At 43.9% G+C, this 21,694-nt stretch overlaps 1 protein-coding gene across 1 annotated transcript in view; it reads right to left on the reverse strand.

Moving 5' to 3' along the window:
• Positions 1–21,694, reverse strand: part of LOC120997939 (melanotransferrin-like) — a 182,920-nt gene that overhangs the window by 39,717 nt on the left and 121,509 nt on the right. The window contains exons 11-12 of the mRNA XM_040428311.1: positions 2,056–2,250; positions 919–1,075 (exon numbers count right to left, since the gene is read on the reverse strand). Of these exons, the coding sequence (XP_040284245.1) occupies positions 919–1,075; positions 2,056–2,250 (352 nt within the window). The remainder of the gene's footprint in view (positions 1–918; positions 1,076–2,055; positions 2,251–21,694) is intronic.

A 21,694-nucleotide genomic window follows, 5' to 3' on the forward strand; every position in this document is an offset into this window, starting at 1 on the left:
TCATTGTACACCTCAGATGCAGCTTTCATACATGATCGCAGCATCTGATATAAATAACAGTGTAAAATATTTTTTTTAAAATCATACTTACCTTCTCCATTTGCTTGCAACAGGCCGGCTGCCACCATCTTGCTTGATCTTGCAGTATTTGGTCAGTATTTTGCATATCAAAACCCGGAGTGGAACATACAGAGAAAAAGTGGATTTGTGCCTCTTCTGTGTTTTAGACCCGCTCCTGGTTTTGTCTTCGAAATACTGATGCAAAATACTCACCAAATACTGACCGTGTGTAGCTGGACTTATTCACATATCTGTAGGACCTTCTTCCCTTTCTGTGGGTGGGCAACAGCTCATCAAGCACCTTCATCTCCCAGAATGCATTGCAATTAGCTCTTGCTAATTCATTCATCCCCTACATAGAAAATAATCCCTCATGTACAGCCCCAGAGTTACATATTGTATGTAATGCCCCACAATTTCCTTCTCCACTGTCTAGAGAGACATATAGCTATATACTGTATTTATATGAATTTAAAAGTATGGTTGAATCAAAGGTGTCTCGGCTGCTTCACCTGCTTCTCTATGAGATCACTACATCAGCACTGGGAGGAGACAGGGCTTGTTATTCCATCACTGAATGCAGGAGAAGGTGGACCAGAAGGATAAACAGCAGGGGGCGCTAACAAACAGGAAAATGTACATAAAAAAAAGAGCTATATTTTTTTGCATGTGTGCTGCATTCATGCCTCATTTGCAGCGTCATGGGATAACCCACCTCTATCATCCTAACAGAATCCCTCTATCTGACCAAAGTTTCAAGTTTGTTCTTAACAAAAATATTTTATTGCCATTTTCGGTATCTCCACAATTGAGGTTTCATATCTCTTAATAGATACACAGATAATTTTGTTACTTTACCTAAAAGCTCCCGAATCTCCATAGTATTGTTCCTTGCTGTTATTTTGACATTTGCTACTTCCAGATCCATCACCATTACAGAGTTGGCATAGTTTGGATGAGGACTCCTTTTCGTTTGCCCCTGGCACACAACTCTCAGAGAAAAATTCACTGACCGCTTTATTACAAAGAGAAGAAAAAAATAATATTCTTTACACATTTGTGATTTATTACATTTAAGAGGTATAGAAACAAATTAAACAGTTGCCCAAGATGGGGCTTTCTGTCAAGTACCACAAAAACATGTAGGTTTAACATGTTGCAAGTTTTCCGACCAAAAAAGTGCTTACTAGGATCACAAGACCTCTTAAAAAAAAATCTGTGATAACAAGCACTTTAACAGCTTATCGAGATCTTGTCTGTGCTCTGACGTCTGCCTAAACTGCTGCACAAGTATCCCCTTAGGTGTGATGGCTCCCAGAAGGGAAGCAAGGTTGCAGGGAGGTGGTGAAACTGATGGCCACATACTTTCCCAGATCCCAGAAGGGACTCCCATAGAGGCACTGCACCATGGCAAATAGGGGACGCACACATGCATACTTTCAAGGTTAGTTGGTGTAAAATTCATCATGTCCTCAAGCTGAGGCTGAACGTAGGACATTAACACACAAGGGGAGATACTAACCCAGTTGGGATGACAAGTTTCATTGACAGAATCAATCAGACATTCACATCATGCTCAGGGGTATGTGAACATATACATTATTTTGTTCTTTTCAATTCTGTCATTTTAAGCATGGTCTTCAAAAAATTCTAATCTGTATGAGAACTCAGGGGTGCACCACCAATGAGGCCAGGTGAGGCGATCGTCTCAGGTAGCACCAAGTAGGGGCAAGAGGAGGGCAGCAGAAGGGCCATGGGACAATGAGCACTTTCATTGTGGCAAAGGGGTTAGGTTAAGAACTTGGCATGGGGGGTACCGTTTCAGTTTTCGCCTCAGGCACCAGAAAGGCTAGGTGCACCCCTGCGAGCACTAGTACCCCCAACAAGCTGTCCATTCTCAGGGCTAAATAGCTGATTTTTAACTCGATGTAACGAAACATTACAGTATATATGCAAAGACACACAATGATGACTACAGTTCCCTCCTGCACCCACCTCTGGCAATGTTACAGCCTTCTGGTCTGATCAGACCCTTCCTAGTCAGCAGACCGATTGGGATATTCCATCCAGCTGATTGCATATACTCTGAGTGACAGGACTTTCTGCCCTTCAGTTCATGAAAGGTAAAGGAATCCTGAGTCGTCTTTTTAACCACAGCCACTGCATAGTAGTTGTCAGACACGTCATTTGCTAGATGGATAAGGGAAGTTATAGAAATTATTCGATATTTTAATTGTCACAATCTTGATTAGACTGATAGAAGTGTTCAACAATTTTTCAAACTATATAACCAAGGTTAGGGCGAGCACACAGCACTTAGACCACAATATTGAATAATGTGAATAAAATTTAATTAAATCACAACCACTGACGAAGGGAAGGAGAGTTCCCGAAACGCGTCTGGTCCGCACACCTGAGAAAGAAGCACCTCCGCACCTTTATGCATGGCCATGCTAACAATATTGAAATAGAAGAACACTGGGATAATCAGGACGTAGAGTGAATAATCTGATATTCATCGTTCTTCACTGCTTGGACACAGATCACGCTCCAAGTCTCGAGAGACTTCGGATCAGCGAACTACAGGAGCCAGGAGCGAGACGCCGGCAGTACCCCGCGCCGCTCGTTTACCTCTCACGTCCACAAAGACGCTTATATGGTATATACCAACGGGAAGGTAGGAAGACTCTACTTGTGGAATTTTATGTGATGGGCATGAAACTAAAACCAGCATAAATAACCCCACCGTATACATTTTGTGCTCAACGATACTGAGGTGTGAGACACCATATGAGCAGGAGTTCAGTTGGGTGGATTCATATTGACCACATTTGAACCCACAAACTATATAAGCACCGGATTAGTGTGTAGGAGCTGGGAGCCTCATTATCAACTTGTGTGTGCGCACTGGATATTGAAGTTCAGTAACTGTTAAGCAACCTATATGGTATAGATATACCTACATTCCAGCGTGTTGTGAATATAAGGGACTGATTTCATTTATCAACTCCATGGTGTGGAATCCAGTACTATTATTGATTTTAATCTCATTGATTTTATATGTATTTTAGGGAGCAATGCTAATTGTAGATTTTATATTATACACGTGTAGTATGATTGTGATTTAATTAAATTTTATTCACATTATTCAATATTGTGGTCTAAGTGCTGTGTGCTCGCCCTAACCTTGGTTATATATTTATTACTCATTAATAGAGGGTGGGTGTTCCTCTACATTGGGCTAGTAGCACCTACTCCAGAACCCTGCCTGAAGTGAGCCACCACCTTGAGTTCAAATTTTTCAAACTACTAAAAGCTCTTTATTGGTATCCTAAATTAATACATGTAAATGTGTCTTTCTAAAATATTAGTCACCTTAAATACATAAGGACAAGTTCAATTTGTTGTTAATAGATTTTATATCAGAGTAAAACCTACGGCATGTAACTATCATGTTCACTCCATGCTAACGTGTGCACACTGTCAAGTTCTGACAGTGCTGTTTTTGGAGTTTGCACCTCACTATTAGGAATTGTAGAAGACATTGCTCCCCTTGGCTGGAATTTATATGTAAGAGAATGCATCTTATAGAGCAGTGTTACCCAACTTCAGACCTCAGGCCCCATCTGTTATGATTTGAGAATATCCCACAGAGTGAATACATGTGGCAGGGGCGTTGCTAGAGTCTCAAAAGATCCGGGGCCCAAGCCCCAATGCATGTGGCCCAATTCTCTAAGTCGACCAACCGCCAAAAAGACTAGCACTGAAGACAATTTACTGTATTTGCTATACAGCTATACAACAGCACATACCTGTCACATCCAGTGCCTCCCAGGTGACGTCTCCTCTGATATAGATCTTCTCTGTCATCATTAGTGATGGACGAACATTGGCCGGGACGATTCGCGAACCCGATCGCGCGAACGCGATCAAATGTTCGCGAACCGCAAGTTCGCGGCAGGCCCCTTTCACTTTAATGACAGGCGAACCTGAAAAACCTTCAGGTCATATTTGCAGCCACCAAATACTTACTAGAAGTGTACAAATCGTCCCACAACATGGACAGTGACATACCAGAGAGGGATCAATGGCAAAATTCCCACAAAAAATATGTATTTTAATCAGGGGCCATTTTTATGCGTCTTAAAGGGAAAATGTCAAAAATGTGCCCTGCTGGAGCCTAGAAAATTTTTATTTTAGACCACGGGACTACAGGCCCCAAACATTAGGCATTCACCGGACAGAAAACATTAAGTGATTATGTGGCTGGAGGTATATTAGACGGTCAATGGATATCAATTTTATTGCAGGCCAGTGGAGTACAGGCCCCAAACATTAGGCATTCACCGGACAGAAAACATCAAGTGATTATGTGGCTGGAGGTATATTAGACGGTCAATGGATATCAATTTTACTGCAGGCCAGTGGACTACAGGCCCCAAAAATTATTCATTCACCGTACAGAAAAGAACAATTGATAATGTGGCTGGAGGTACATTAGGCGGTCACCGTATAACAATTTTACTGTTGGCCAGTTAGATTACAGGCCCCAAAAATTATGCATTCACCGTACAGAAAATATCAAGTGATTATATGGCTGGAGGTATATCAGACAGTCAATAGATATCTATTTTACTGCAGTCCAGTGGACTACAGGCCCCAAAAATTATTTATTCACCGGACAGAAAACATCAAGTGATTATGTGGCTGAAGGTATATTAGACAGTCATTGGAAAACAATTTTACTTCAGGCCAGTTGAGTACAGGCCCCAAAAATTATTCATTCAATGTACAGAAAAGAACAAGTGATTATGTGACTGGAGGTATATTAGACATTCATTGGATATCAATTTTACTGCAGGCCAGTACAAATACATGTCAAATACATGTGTTTAAAAAAACTAAAAATATAAAATTGGATTAAAAACATGGCTAACGAAACCCCCCCCCCCCCCCTTGAATGAACCCCATATGATAATAGGTGAAATTCGATAACACGTGATAGTCACAGGTGTTAAAATCCTCCGAGGCCCCAACAATTAGGCATTCACCGTACAGAAAAGATCAAGTGATTATGTGGCTGGAGGTATATTAGATGGTCAATGGATATCAATTTTACTGCAGGCCAGTGGACTACAGGCCCCAAAAAGTATTCATTCACCTAACAGAAAACATCAAGTGATTATGTGGCTGGAGGTATATTAGACAGTCATTGGATAACAATTTTACTTCAGGCCAGTGGAGTACAGGCCCCAAAAATTATTCATTCAACGTACAGAAAAGAACAAGTGATTATGTGGCTGGAGGTATATTAGACGGTCATTGGATATCAATTTTACTGCAGGCCAGTACAAATACATATCAAATACAAATGTTTAAAAGAACTAAAAATCAAAAATTGGATTAAAAACATGGCTAACGAAATCCCCCCTCTTGAATAAACCCCAAATGATAATAGGTGAAATTCAATAACACGTGGTCGTCACAGGTGTTGAATTCCTCCGAGGCCCCAACAATTAGGCATTCACCGTACAGAAAAGATCAAGTGATTATGTTGCTGGAGGTATATTAGATGGTCAATGGATATCAATTTTACTGCAGGCCAATGGACTACAGGCCCCAAAAATTATTCATTCACTGGACAGAAAACATCAAGTGATTATGTGGATGGAGGTATATTAGACAGTCATTGGATAACAATTTTACTTCAGGCCAGTGGAGTACAGGCCCCAAAAATTATTCATTCAATGTACAGAAAAGAACAAGTAATTATGTGGCTGGAGGTATATTAGACGGTCATTGGATATCAATTTTACTGCAGGCCAGTACAAATACATGTCAAATACACATGTTTAAAAGAACTAAAAATATAAGATTGGATTAAAAACATGGCGAACGAAATTCCCCCTCTTGAAAAACCCCCAAATGATAATAGTTGAAATTCGATAACATGTGGTCGTCACAGGTGTTAAATTCCTCCGTGGCCCCAAACATTAGGTATTCACCGGACAGAACAGGCCTTTTATGCCGCTGTATTTACACAAGACAGGGACCATTCTTAGTTCTGTGTGGTGGTGAATATTTGTGGGCTGGCATGAGGAAATTCAATTAAACGTGGTCGTCACAGCTGTTGAATTCCTCCAAGATCCATGCCTGATTTATTTTTAGAAATGTGAGGTAGTCCACACTGTCGTGAGCTAGGTGAGTTTGCTTATCGGTCACAATCCCCCCTGCTGCGCTGAACGTCCTTTCGGACAGGACACTGGACGAGGGGCAAGCCAAGAGCTCCATAGAAAATTGTGCCAGCTCTGGCCATAGGTCAAGCCTACACACCCAGTAGTCAAGGGGTTCCTCGCTTCTCAGAGTGTCCACATCGGCCGTTAACCCGATGTAGTCGGACACTTGTTGGTCTAGGCGTTCCCTGAGGCTGGATCCGGAGGTAGGCTGTCGATGGGTTGGCTGCAAGAATGATCTCATACCTGAAATGACCAACACATCTTCAAACCGCGCACTTCTTGAATACGCTGTAGGATTGGTACCCGCAACTGTTTCTCTGTGGGTGGAAATTCCTCTGCCAGCGCCCGCAACAGCAGAATGCAGCATCTCTCATAGCAAGACCTGGGAATGCTGTATTCTGACAGTCCTCTGTGATGCTAGTAACATGTCCGCCATTTTGTGTTTGTACCAGGGGTCTAAGTACGTTGCCATCCACTCTTTTCCCTTTATGCATTTTATACTTGGGGTCCCTCTTCAAACACTGGAGCATGAAGGCCCCCATTTGCACTAAATTGGAAGTGGTGGAGCAGCCTGGCTCCTGCTCATCGCCCAGGAGAATGTCGTCTTTGGTTTCCTCCCCCTAGCCATGGACAACACCAGGGATCCCAAAAAAGTTTAAAGCCTGCTCTTCTTGCTCCTCCTACCCCGAGGCATCATCCTCCTCAGACTCCTCTTTAGTCTGCTGCTGACTTGTCTCAGATGGAGTAGCCCCCCCTGGGAATTTATTCAGCATTGCGACTTCCTCATCTTCCTGCTCCTGCTCCTCGACGGCTTGATCAATGACACAACGCAATGCACGCTCCATAAAGAAGGCATAAGGTACGATGATCTCCTCAAATAGCCGCAGAAGTCTGCCTGCATCAAGAATGAGCAGCCACTGGCGCGGTGAAAAAAAAAACAAGCTCCCCAGAACCTGTCCTGCCACAGAGGTCGAACAGGTAGTCGTTAACGGCACGTTTTTGCTGGAGCAGCCTATCAAGCATATACAAGGTGGAGTTCAAGCGCGTTGGGCAGTCACAAATCAGACGTCTGACGGGCAAGTGGTGTCGCCGCTGAACAACAGCAAGGCGAGCCATGGCCGTGTAAGATCTTCTAAAATGGCCATAGATTTTCCTGGCCTGCCGCAAGACGTCGTGGACTCCGGGGTATTTGGCAATGAATCGCTGCACGACTAAGTTCAGAACCTGTGCCATGCACATCACGTGTGTCATTTTGCCCTGTTTCAGCTTGCTCAGCAGATTGGCACCATTGTCGCACACCACTTTACCAACTGTAAAATTGAGCGGGGTTAGCCACTGATCGGCCTGTGACCGCAGAGCTGAAAGGAGTGCAGGACCGGTGTGGCTCTTGGCTTCCAGGCACAACAGCCGCAGCACAGCATGGCAACGTCTCACCTGGCACGTTGAATAGGTTCTGGAGAGCTGGGGGGGTGCAGCGGAAGAGGCGGTAGCAGTGGAAAAGGAGAAGTCAGCCAAGGAGAAGACGGAGGATGGAGTAGGAGGAGGAGAAGAAGAGGCAGGCCTGCATGCAATCTGTGGCGGTAACACCAAATCCACACGGGTGCCACGGGTACCTTCCCTGCCCGTGTTTGCTAGACCACGTGTCTGTGGTCAGATGTATCTTGGCACTGACACTGTGTGCTAGAGATATATTCACTTGCCACTGAACATGGCCATATAGCTCTGGGATGCCATTCTGGGAGAAATATTTCCTTCCGGGACCTTCCATTGCGGTGTGCCAATGGCCACAAATTTTCTAAAGGCCTCCGAGTCCACCAGTTTATATGGCAGTAGTTGGCGGGCTAGCAGTTCCGACAAGCCAGCGGTCAGCCGTTGGGCAAGAGGGTTATCCGGCGTAATAAACTTATTACGTTTGAACATTTGGGCCACGGAAGCCTGCCTTTTGCCAGATGAACGCGATGACGGCACAGTGGAAGGTGGAGTGTAGGACAAATGGGAGGAGAGATGAGAAGGAGAAGAAGAAGAGGCAGGACATGGAGCACCGGAAGTGTGGGTTCTGACGGTGTTGCTCCCACTGGGCTCGGTGATGGGAGACCACGTGCCTTCTCAAGGCGATCGTCCCTAGGTGAGTGTTGGGCTTACCGCGACTTATGCGTTGACAGCACAGGCTGCAGATGGCAACACTATTGTCAGCAGCTGACACGTTAAAAAAAGCCCACACTGCGGAGCAATGTGCCGGCATCCTGGGAGCGCCAGATGTGACCGTGCATGGTGGATATCTCGCTCCAGATACATTTGCAGTCTACTTTTTGCCTCCTGTGCACTGCGAGTTCTGCCTGCTTCTCTTCCTTCTCCTCCCTATATCAATCCCCTCTATCAGTATTTTGTGGAAACAGGTATATAGAACCCAATAATGAATATTTGCTGGAAGCCGGTAAAACAAACCCCATAATCAATGGTTGGTGGAAGTCGGTGTATCAAATGCCTCAATCAATATTTGGTGGAAGCTGGTATATCAATACCCTCTATCAGTATTCTGTGGAAACAGGTATATAGAACCCAATAATGAGTATTTGCTGAAAGCCGGTAAATCAAACTCCTTAATAAATATTTGGTGGAAGCTGGTGTATCGCAAGCCTCAATCAATATTTGGTGGAAGCCGGTATATCAATACCCTGTATCAGTATTTTGTGGAAACAGGTATATAGAACCCAATAATGAGTATTTGCTGAAAGCCGGTAAATCAAACCCCTTAATCAATATTTGGTGGAAGCTGGTGTATCGCATGCCTCAATCAATATTTGGTGGAAGCCGATATATCAATACCCTGTATCAGTATTTTGTGGAGACAAGTATATAGAACCCAATAATGAGTATTTGCTGTAAGCTGGTATATCAAACCCCTTAATCAATATTTTGTGGAAGCCGGTGTATCGCAGGCCTCAATCAATATTTGGTGGAAGATGGTATATCAATACCCTGTATCAGTATTTTGTGGAAACAGGTATATAGAACCCAATAATGAGTAGTTGCTTTTAAGCCAGTATATCAAACCCCTTAATCAATATTTGGTGGAAGACGATGTATCGCAGGCCTCAATCAATATTTGGTGGAAGCCGGTGTATCACACCCCTCAATCAATATTTTGTGGAAGCCGGTGTATCACACCCCTCAATAAGTATTTTGTGGAAGTAGGTATATCGCACCCCTTAATCAGTTTTTCTGTGGGCAACAGGTATATCACAGCAGTTGCAATTAGTTATTCGAATAGCGTTTGTCCGTGTATATAGCTGCGGTATCTCAGCAGAACCGCACACAACTGCTGCACAATACAAATGCACTATAATATACTTTCTATGTTAGAACGTATATTATAGGTATATCACACCCCTATATCATTATATATTTTTTTGGGCAACAGATATATCACACTAGTTGCAATTAGTTATTTGAATAGCGTTTGTCCGTCTATCTATCTACGGTATCTCAGCAGAACCGCGCACAACTGCTGCACAATACAAATGCACTATAATATACTTCCTATGTTAGAAGGTATATTATAGGTATATCACACCCCTATATCACTTTTTTTTTTTGGGCAACAAATATATCACACTAGTTGCAATTAGTTATTCGAATAGCGTTTGTCCCTCTATCTGGCTGCAGTATCTCTGCAGAACCGCTGCACAATACAAATGCACTATAATATACTTTCTATGTTAGAAGGTATCTTTTAGGTATATCACACCCCTCAATAAAAAAAATTTGGGGGGGCAACAGGTATATCACACCAGTTGCAATTAGTTATTCCAATAGCATTTGTCCCTCTGTATAGCTGCGGTATCGCAGCAGAATCGCACACCACTGCTGCACAATAAAAATGCACTGTAATATACTTTCTATGTTAGAAAGAATATTATAAGTATATCACATCCCTCGATAGCACACCTATACCAGTCCTTAAAAGGACTTTTGTGGCCCTATTAGCTAGCATTTGGTGTCCCTAACAGTCTTTCCCTGCTCCAGACAGCAACCTCTCCCTGCACTGGCAAAAAAACTGAATGTAAAATGTCTTCCAGATCGGGTTTATTTATAGGGTAGGGGGTGTGTCCATGTGCTGAAACGTCTCAATTGGCTGTCCTGTCCCACCTTATGGATGTGTAATGGGTCAAAGTTCTGCACAATGCAAAGAATATGGCGCCGGCGGACATCGCCATATGTTTGCCTGTTCCGCGAACCGCGAATGAGCAAAGTTTGCCGCAAAGCTACCTCTGGGCGAACCGCAAGGCCATCTAGTCATCATCTTCTCCATTAGGTCTAGATAACTTCTGTCAGCTGCGCCACGTCTCTGCAGAGTGTGACACACAGACATCTTGGCCTCCTCACTTTTCTGTACCCCCAAATACTATGCTGAAGTAAAATAAGCGCTCCTCCGTAGTAACAGTACTCCTCATAGTCCCACCAATAGTAATTCCCTTCTAGAATGCCCTCATTAGTAATACTGACCCCTAAAGTGCCCCAACAGTGATAGTGTTTCCCAAGAGTGCCCCGATTAGTAGAAGAGCCCTCCAGTATTAATAATGCCCTTACAGAGCCCCCATTAGAAATAAGGCCCCCTATTGTTCCCCCAGTGGTAATAAAGCTCTCTACAGACCCCTTACTAGTAATAAGGCCCCCCATAGTGCTCTTAGTAGAAATAATGCAGATCTATAAGTCCCTCCTATAGAGCCCCCAGTAATAAGAACGCCTAATGTCTCCTGGATTTAAAATGCCCCCACATTGCCCCCAGTTTTTTTAATGCCCCCTACTGTTATGATGCTCACCCTGAAGTGCCCCCAGTATTTATATCACCCCCTACTGTTATAATGCCTTCACAGTGCCCCCAGTATTTATATTGCCTCCTACTGTTATAATGCTCACCCTGAAGTCCTGCCAGTATTTATATTGCCCCCCTACTGTTATAATGCTCACCCTGAGCGCCCCCCAGTATTTATAATGCCCCCTGCAGTGCCCCCTGTAGTTATATTCCTCTGTTTACTGTCCTCAAAAATTATAATTCCTCAGCCCCTCAAAAATACAGTCCCATCTAAATAACATCACACCATCTCTTCTGCCCCCTCCAATATACAGTCCCACATAAATAACATCACCTACTCCCCAGCCATCTTTAACATACCGTCCCATGTAAAGAACATCACCCCCTCAATATTCAGTCCCATGTAAATAACATCACTCCCTCCCCCAGACACCTTCTACATACAGTCCCATGTAAATAAAATCACCCCTACCCAGCCACCTCCAACATGTAGTCCCATGTAAATAACATTACGCCTCAACATTCAGTCCCATGTAATATCACTCCCTCCCACAGCCGCCTTCAACATATACTCCCATGTAAATAACATCACCCTGCTCCAGCCACCTCCAACATGCATTTCCATTTAAATAACATCGCCCCCTCAACTTTCAGTCCCATGTAAATAACATCACTCCACCCCACTGTCCTATGTAAATAACTTCCCTCCCTTCAGCCCTAACATACAGTCCCAGTTAAATAACTACAAGTCCAAACATTGCACTGCTTCTCACACTGAGTAATCTACCCCTTCACTTACCTCTCCTCATGTAGTAGACCTCACCACAGCTTCTTCCCAGGACTTCTCTTCACTGCTGAGCAATCCTCTCCTGCACTGGTCACATGATGGTGACATCATGGCAGGTCCTTTTCAGCTACTGCATTCAGAACTGATCACATGGACTGTGATGTCATCACAGGTCCTTCAGATCTTGCAGGGCATTAGATTCAATTGTATTGCCGTCCTGAGGATGGCAATACAGTTGGATCTGTCTGGCAGGCGTTACATTCGGGGCCTGGGACAAAATATGAGGGGCCCAGGCCCTGAATGATTTAACCTAGCAACCCATGGTAAGTCCTGATGCATTGAAACGAATTATATCACCTGCTCAATACTAAGGAAATCCTGAAAACCTGACCGTTAGGTGGGACCTGAGGACTGTAGTTGAGGAACACTGTTATAGAGGGACCCTGGAGGAAAACCACGATTCAACCAGAGCTTGTTTACTAAGACTTGTGCCTCCATCTTTTGTGCAAGTGTTTGTAGCTTTGCACTTCAGTAAAGACTGTTTTATTTGTTCAGCAACATTTAGCTGCCTGTCTCCTATCTTTTACCCGCACAACAACACCAAGGACGCCCCACATTCCATCAAGCAGGAGACTCTACACGGGTGTGCCCAGTGGGAAAAATTACTGTTCCCAACAACCCCTATTCACTGTGACCACCCTGGGAATGAAGGAGAAATCAAACTATGCGCATCACAACCACTTCATCCTCTCCTCACACTCTCTCTGGGTAGCTGCAGATCTGCACATGACTTAAGCCTCATGTTTATGGGGCTAAGCATGTGTGACTGACCATTGCAGTTATTGCAAATAAACACATCCACTTTTTTTCTATGATGTGGCTTTCAAATCTGCACACAGACAAATCCATGCCATATGAAATATCATGTGTTTTTTTTCATCAAAACCAATAGGATGCAGATTGGGAGTGTTTTCCATTAGGATTTCAGACATGGAATCTGTGCCAAAATCCAAGCAGAAAAAAAAACTTGTGAACGTACCTTAATGGTAGTAATGACGAATCTGAAGAGGGACTGTTACACCAGCAGAATAATACAGTTCTGGCCAGAATGTTCTGCTTGTCAATAAATTTATTTTCCGAACTTTAAACCTTGGCCCATTTATCTGTTTGCTTCTTTATCAAAAAGACTCTGATACATGACTTTTAATGAGTTCTATTTATAATTCAATACTCTATATTATATATTTTTTTTAAAGTGGGAGTTACACCCAATACTTTATTGCAGCCCCTTTATTAGGGTGTTCCATCAAGGTGTTATTTAGGATGTCTACTGACTATTTGTTATCTGTTGATTGGATGACTACCGTTTTTCAAATAGCTACATACACTCACCTAAAGAATTATTAGGAACACCATACTAATACGGTGTTGGGCGCCCTTTTGCCTTCAGAACTGCCTTAATTCTATGTGGCATTGATTCAACAAGGTGCTGATAGCATTCTTTAGAAATGTTGGCCCATATTGATAGGATAGAATCTTGCAGTTGATGGAGATTTGAGGGATGCACATCCAGGGCACGAAGCTCCCGTTCCAGCACATCCCAAAGATGCTCTATTGGGTTGAGATCTGGTGACTGTGGGGGCCATTTTAGTACAGTGAACTCATTGTCATGTTCAAGAAACCAATTTGAAATGATTCAAGCTTTGTGACATGGTGCATTATCCTGCTGGAAGTAGCCATCAGAGGATGGGTACATGGTGGTCATGAAGGGATGGACATGGTCAGAAACAATGCTCAGGTAGCCCGTGGCATTTAAACGATGCCCAATTGGCACTAAGGGGCCTAAAGTGTGCCCAGAAAACATCCCCCACACCATTACACCACCACCACCAGCCTGCACAGTGGTAACAAGGCATGATGGATACATGTTCTCATTCTGTTTACTTCAAATTTGGACTCTACCGCTTGAATGTCTCAACAGAAATCGAGACTCATCAGACCAGGCAACATTTTTCCAGTCTTCAATAGTCCAATTTTGGTGAGCTTGTGCAAATTGTAGCCTCTTTTTCCTATTTGTAGTGGAGATGAGTGGTACTCGGTGGGGTCTTCTGCTGTTGTAGCCCATCCGCCTCAAGGTTGTGCGTGTTGTTGCTTCACAAATGCTTTGCTGCATACGTCGGTTGTAACGAGTGGTTATTTCAGTCAACGTTGCTCTTCTATCAGCTTGAATCAGTCGGCCCATTCTCCTCTGACCTCTAGCATCCACAAGGCATTTTTGCCCACAGGACTGCCGCATACTGGATGTTTTTCCCTTTTCACACCATTCTTTGTAACCCTAGAAATGGTTGTGCGTGAAAATCCCAGTAACTGAGCAGATTGTGAAATACTCAGACCGGCCCGTCTGGCACCAACAACCATGCCACGCTCAAAATGGCTTAAATCACCTTTCTTTCCCATTCTGACATTCAGTTTGGAGTTCAGGAGATTGTCTTGACCAGGACCACCCCCCTAAATGCATTGAAGCAACTGCCATGTGATTGGTTGACTAGATAATTGCATTAATGAGAAATAGAACAGGTGTTCCTAATAATTCTTTAGGTGAGTGTATATTGTGTGCAGAAGGTGTATCTACTATAGAGTAGACTCCTTCTCCAAGCTACACATGCTTATTTTAAAACCTTCACATTTAAGAAATGAGCGTGTCGAATCAATCCCTATGAAGTTGTCTGTGGCACCACCTCAAGTTATGTACTGTATATGTACTGAGAAGAAACATGGTACTGTAAAATATATGAGCTTTAAATCAATATGAAATTGTATTGAGGGGCTCACACTATGACATGATGGATATAGGGGCCTCACTACCTACTGGGTCACCCAGTCCCAGTATGTGAAAGATAATAAAAATGAGAAAAAAGGTGGTAGGCACTCCTCTTACTGGTTTTGCATGCAGCACTATTTATTTAATAAACAACACTAAACATATAATGTAGATTAATTAAAAAGAAATGCTATAAAATGTTAGTTAATCAGTTATAATCCAGGTATAGACATGACCCCATTGTAAACTAGCACTCCATTAAGGTAAAAAATCATACATAATTATTAGTCAGTGATATTGTTAAACCCTCGGTATCGATTCAGTGTATCAATTCATAGAATCAATAATGATGCAATGTATCAATTCATAGGTTCAATATTGTTAATTCATTATGTCAATCCATTGTATCAATTCATAAGGTTTTTCAATGTTGTCAAGAAATGATCAATGATACAAGAATCAATATTGATTATTTGTTGACAACATTGAAAAACCTTATAAATCAGTCTTCACACTTAACGGTCTCTCTTGAATAAAGCACCATTATGGGTATAATAATGAAGGCTGCTCAATGTTACTTCCTTAAAGAGGTTCTCAGAGACTAGGGACCCCATTTTATATGGCCAGGCAGGAAACTAAAAAAAAAGGCAGGCAAAGAAAAAGACACTCCTGTCAGCAGTGCTCCAGTTCCAGCACCAAGCACTCTTCTCCATTTTTTTATATTTCTGCTGGACCAGAAGTGTGACATGCCATCTACTTGCAAGTCACCATTGCCTGCAAGTCAATAGCCTCAGCTATGGCAGTGGTCACATGCCATGCCTACACATGTCACCACTGAGGCTGGTAGTAGTGACATACATGTAGACAGCACATCAGTGGCTGGAACCAAAGAAGAAGAGAGCTTGGTGCTGGAATTGAAGTGTTGGTGACAAGTAAGTCTTTTTTTTAACCCTGCCTAGCCATATGTAAAGAGGTTCCCAGTCTTGAAAAATCCCTTTAAGTCATAAGCATAAGCAACCAAACATGGCTCTGTGGTTGACAGCACATAGGTCAGTCCTTTCTATTTGTATAGGTACAACTTATTTTCTATACTTAAATATAAAACATAAATTTTCTTAAATTCATTCTAAAAGCCAAAAAGTACACAAATATACAAACTAGAAGCATATCTAGTGGGATTGCATGGGGGCCGTGGCCTCGAGCCTACCTGCATGAAGGATCCCACTAGGGGGAAACTCGAGCAAACACAACTTACAACTGTAGGTTGGCAGCAAGCCACTTTAGGCCTCAATCCTTCAAAACATCAGGACCATGCTCAGAATATCTGTGTCCTGGCTCAGGCAGCATAATGTCATTGCATTGCACCACCTGGGTCAGGATCCTACCTATGCAGGCAAGAGGATACACGCTGACTTTGGCTGATGTACCCTACTCCTCATGAAAGGTTGTTTGTGGTTACGGCACAATTCCACTCAGTGAATTTGTGTATTTGTACATTACAGTATTAGGCCTCCTGAACACGACCGTTTTTCTCCCCGTTTACTGGCCGTTTTTTTTTGCGTTCCGTACAGGGCTGTGGAGTCGGTAGATAAATGGTCCGACTCCTCAGTTTTTGGTAACTCCGACTCCTCTGTATTTAATATGCAAATGTATTTTATACTATAAAATACATTTGCATAATAAATACAGAGGAGTCGGAGTTACCAAAAACTGAGGAGTCGGACCACTTATCTACCGACTCCACAGCCCTGGTTCCGTATACGGAACCATTCATTTCAATGGTTCCGCAAAAAAAACGGAATGTACTCCGTATGCATTCCGTTTCCGTATTTCCGTTTTTCCGTTCCGTTTAAAGATAGAACATGTCCTATTATTGCCCGCAAATCCCGTTCCGTGGCTCCATTCAAGTCAATGGGTCCGCAAAAAAACGGAACACATACGGAAATGCATCCGTATGTCTTCCGTTTCCATTCCGTTTTTTGCGGAACCATCGATTGAAAATGTTATGCCCAGCCCAATTTTATCTATGTAATTACTGTATAATGTATATGCCATACGGAAAAACGGAACAGAAACGGAAACACAACGGAAACAAAAAACGGAACAACGGATCTGTGAAAAACGGACCGCAAAACACTGAAAAAGCCATACGGTCGTGTGCAGGAGGCCTTACATTGTATTATTCATGCAATTCCATTCTGATAAAATGGTAAAACCTAAGCATAGTGTCACCCTTACATTCTTTAGACTCTCTGCCTTTTAACACAATCAACAGTGATGGCAAACATCGCAAGACGCATACATCATTATCAGTCTTTTGGGGTTTTGTTTAGTTTTTTTCTGCTTTATTTTAAGAACCAGAAATATGGGTTTTCTGCTATGTAGATACCGGTAAATACATTTGTTTAAAGAACAAATCCCTGCATGTTGTAAGTTTCAAATATAATTTGAAGCCATAAGAGTCTCCTTATCTGATGCTTCTCAGATCAAATATGACTGTGGTCTTCTTTGAAAGCACTGAATCTAGGAGACTATATCTGTGTAATGCAACATCATTCTGATCACTACATGGTGGCACATGGAGTGCTTATATCTGAGTACTATGGAGCAGTAGGGACTTTAGTGGAGATTTATCAAGACCAGGGCCTGTTTTAGACAAAAGTGGGGCCCCATATTCTTAAGTTTTGTATCAACTGACACATTTATTCACTTCCGTAAATGAAAATAAATATAGTAATGTAAAACATAGGGGGTCATTTATTAAGACCAGTGTTTTAGACGCCGGTCTTATTAAAGCCCCTGCTCTGGCAGTGGATTGACGAAGTTATGTAAAGGCGCCGGCCTCCACATAACTTCGAATCGGCACGTCCAGCGCCACCTTTAAATGTAAGCCAACTTCCTAACAGCGAAAAGTCGCAGATTGCGGCACAATGGTAAAAAAATCTGCACCTGAAATACGCCTAACATAAGCGTATTTATTTATTTATTTTTCCCATAATAACAGACAAAATTACTTTTTTTAAACATATATATATATATATATATATATATGTGCTCTTCATTTTCCAACCCCATATAACCCAACCCTAACCCCTCCCCATCCCACCCCCAGATGTGTCCTCCTTCGGCACCAGTCCTCCGTAACCCGACCGAGGAAAGATGTAGAAGGATGGAGAGCGAAGGAAAATCTATCTATTCCAATCTCTCCAAATTTTACTCCATTTTAATTCAACATCTCTTTGCTTATACAGGATATGTTCGTATCTCTTATTGGTATCTACCAATTTTAACCATGTATTAATACTTGGAGCCTCTCGCGCAAACCAAGAGCGTGCTATTAGGAGTCTTGCCAGGAACATTATCTTAATCAGAAGATTTTTTTTATATTGATAACAAGCGTATTTCAGGTTAATAAATCACCCCCATAGTTTTCATTGTTTTGAACGAATGGAATTGAAAATAAATTAAACAATAGCCTGTACACAGAACTTAAAGGGGCTTGCTCAGGGGACGTTTGGGCAGACCTGACAAAGGAAGCATACTTAAAGGGGTTTTCTCATCTCGGACAATGGGGGCATATCGCTAGGATATTCCCCCATTGTCTTATAGGTGCGGGTCCTACCGCTGGGACCTGCACCTATATCGAGAACGGAGCCCCGAAAGTGAAGGAGGGCACACTGCGCATGCGCAGCCGCCCTCCATTCATTTCTATGGGGCCGCCGAAAATAGCCGAGTGCTGGCTCGGCTATTGCTGTCTGCCCCATAGAAATAAATGGGAGCATGGGCCTCACATGCGCGGCACGCTCCCATTCACTTCTATGGGAGAGGCGGGGATTAGAGCTTGGTGGTGGACGGACCCCGGGAAATCTGGGCTCCTCCAGCCACAGCGCTCCCCACTCTGTTCTCGATATAGGTGCGGGTCCCAGCGGTGGGGCCCGCACCTATCAGACAATGGGGGCATATCCTAGTGATATGCCCCCATTGTCTAAGATGGGAATACCCCTTTAATGAGGCTGGCACCTGCTGCTCTGCTCGGGACCCATCATCCATTTTGACGCTACCTGCAGCCAGTCATGTGCCACAGTGATGACCTGCTCCTGGTCACGTGACTCAAGGGAAGAGGTCGACAGGACTTTATTTTCCAGACGGATCTGTTATGGTGCCCATAGACATCTATTATGATGGATCAAAACGGAATGCCTCTTAAAGGTTTCTGTTTTGAATTCCGTCTTATGAATTCCGTTATTTTAGGTTATAACCATGTTATAATGGAAAGCAATAACGGAATTCATAACGCTGATGTGAACCCGCCCTAAATAGAAAAGAAAATCCCACGTTGCTCCCAAAAGTTGTTCAAAAGTAGTGTTCTTTAATCACCAATGCAAGATTTCAGTCCTCTCACCAGTACTTTTATACTACTTGAGAAAAGTCCTGGTAAGTGGACTGAAAAGTTGCAATGAACAACTTTTGGGAGTGCCGTGGAATTTTCTTTTGTACAGAGATAGATATAGACAGATAGATAATATTAGATAGATAGATAGATAGATAGATAGATAGATAGATACAGATGATAAATATATATGAGTATATACGGTATATGGGTAGATAGAGGATGCAGAAAGAAAGATATTTGTGAGATAGTCAAACATTAGATACATTATAAATATTACAATACATTTAGACATCTGTGTTCTGGCCAGCAAATAGTAAAAAAAACAGCTACAGTGGGGGGAAGGGGGGGGGGGGGATGCAGAGGACAGGTCCTGTATATTCTCTGCAGGCTCTATAAAGGCACTTCTGCCAACAAGCAGCCCTTGTAATTTATTGCAGCACAGAGAGGAGAGAGGGGCGGCTGCACATGTGTTAGGTCATTAGAGGGTGTCATTCTGAACTTCCCAGAGACCCAGTGAACCTCGGGAGCAGGCTAGAGGAGGCCATCAGAGTGCAGGGCCTCTGGTGAGAGAGAGAGGAAGGGGGCGTGGCCAAGGTCTGCCTGACTGCAGTGGAGCGGTGTTCTGTCAGAAAACCTTAACGCGTCAGATTCCATTAACCCACGTGACTTCCGGGGGTGTACTACGGCATGGGTAAGGTAAAATTACAGTGAGCGTTGACTCATGGACGGGTGCACAGACACTGCGCGGGCGCTCTCAGGCGTAAGGAGATCTGACAGTCTTTTGTCTTGTTAAATCTCCTTACCCTCACACTGCGCACGCGCAAATTGTAAAATCTCCTTACCCTCAAGACCGTCAGATCTCCTTACGCCTGAGAGCGCACGCGCAGTGTCCGTGCACGCGTCCATGAGTCAACGCTCATTGTAATTTTACCTTACCCATGCCGTGGTACTGCACTTGCGCGGAGGCGCCGTGCCATTGTACGGTACTTGCGCGGAGGCGCACACCCCCGGAAGTCACGTGGGGTAAGGGAATCTGACGAGTTAAGGTTTTCTGACAGAACACCGGTGCTATGGATGCAGCACCCAGTGTCCTCACTACAGCATAAGGACCGTGCCTGCTACAGTGGGCGGGAGACCAAGGACCAGCGCTCCTTGCTCTGCTGTCTGTGCTCTTCTCAGGTGCGGCTGCCATCTTTCTTCCACAACTGACATCTGTCTGGGCAGCTCAACAGGGATGGGGGACCACTCACTGCGCACGCGCGGTGTCTGATCATCTGGAGCCAGCTGAGAGGTAAGGCGCATTAGGTGGCCCCTTCTCCCCAACTCTGGTGTGAAATTTCCCTACCCCGTCGTTGTGCGCCTGCACGGCGCGGCACACCTCCCTCCAAAGCTGGGAACGTCATATCCGGTGCGGCCGTGTCACAACAGGAAGTGACGAGTGTAGGGAAATTTCACGGGTAAGGAAATTTGTTAGAACACCGGCCCTGATCAAGACAGACAATGTCGGTCTTGATATACGATGCTCCACCAAAAGATGCGCTTAATGTATAACAAGGCACATGCCTCATCTTAAATTAAGCACAGATGTCTGGAAAGAAGTCTACACCAGCTTCTAGCTGGTGAAGATTTTAGTCATCATTTATGCCATGAAACTGGTGTAAATTATGACAAATATGCCGGGCCTGATGGCCCCACTCACACCACGCTCAAATTACACCCCCTTTTTGGAATGTGGTAAGGGTGGTGGTGAAGCACCATTTGCACAAAAATGTTTGAGCAAATGGCATTTAAAAAGTTGCAGACCCAAGGTTTGCAACTTTTTACTGCCAGTTTTGGGGGGATAATACATTTTCCTCTTTGTGCCTACATACAGCTCCTGTGCACAAAGCTCTTCAGCAAATCAGATTTCCATTTATCGTTCCTAGGAAGGCCCAGACCCGATGGGTTTGATGTATTTACTAGACTCAATGGAATATTCGTTTTTAATATCCAGTGAGTACAAGTGAATCCATTCTTACATAGACGAGAGACAGAGATTAAAAAATAAAGAAATATATATATACTGTACAGTCAGGGCCGGCCTTTGGGGTGTGCGGGCTGTGCGGCCGCACAGGGCGCCATAGTAACAGGGGCGCTGGGCGGCCGACAGCTCGCAATGCAATCTGCGGCAGGCAAGGCTGTACTTGTGTTCTCCCTCGGGGCGCCCCCTCCATCTCCCCCTCCCCTGTCTGACCTGATTCCTCCTCCCCTGTGTCTGACCTGCCTGCTGCCCCCGCCGCTGCCAATAAGAAGAGAGACAGGAGGAGGAGGAGGGGAGGGGCTGTGGCCACTGCGCCACCAATGAAGAAAACTGACCTGAATACAAATACAGGAGGCGGGTGCCGGAATCAAATAGCCGGCACCCGACCTCTATGACAGGGAGCTGCGATCAGCGGCAGTTGAGTTAACCCTTCAGGTGCGATACCTGAGGGGTTAACTGCAGCTGATCGCAGCTCCCTGTCACAGAGGTCGGGTGTCGGCTATTTGATTCCGGCACCCGCCTCCTGTATTTGTATAAGAAACGTTGGTGGCACAGTGCCCC

This window comes from Bufo bufo, chromosome 4, assembly GCF_905171765.1.
Source record: "Bufo bufo chromosome 4, aBufBuf1.1, whole genome shotgun sequence".
Classification (NCBI taxonomy): Eukaryota; Metazoa; Chordata; class Amphibia; order Anura; family Bufonidae; genus Bufo; species Bufo bufo.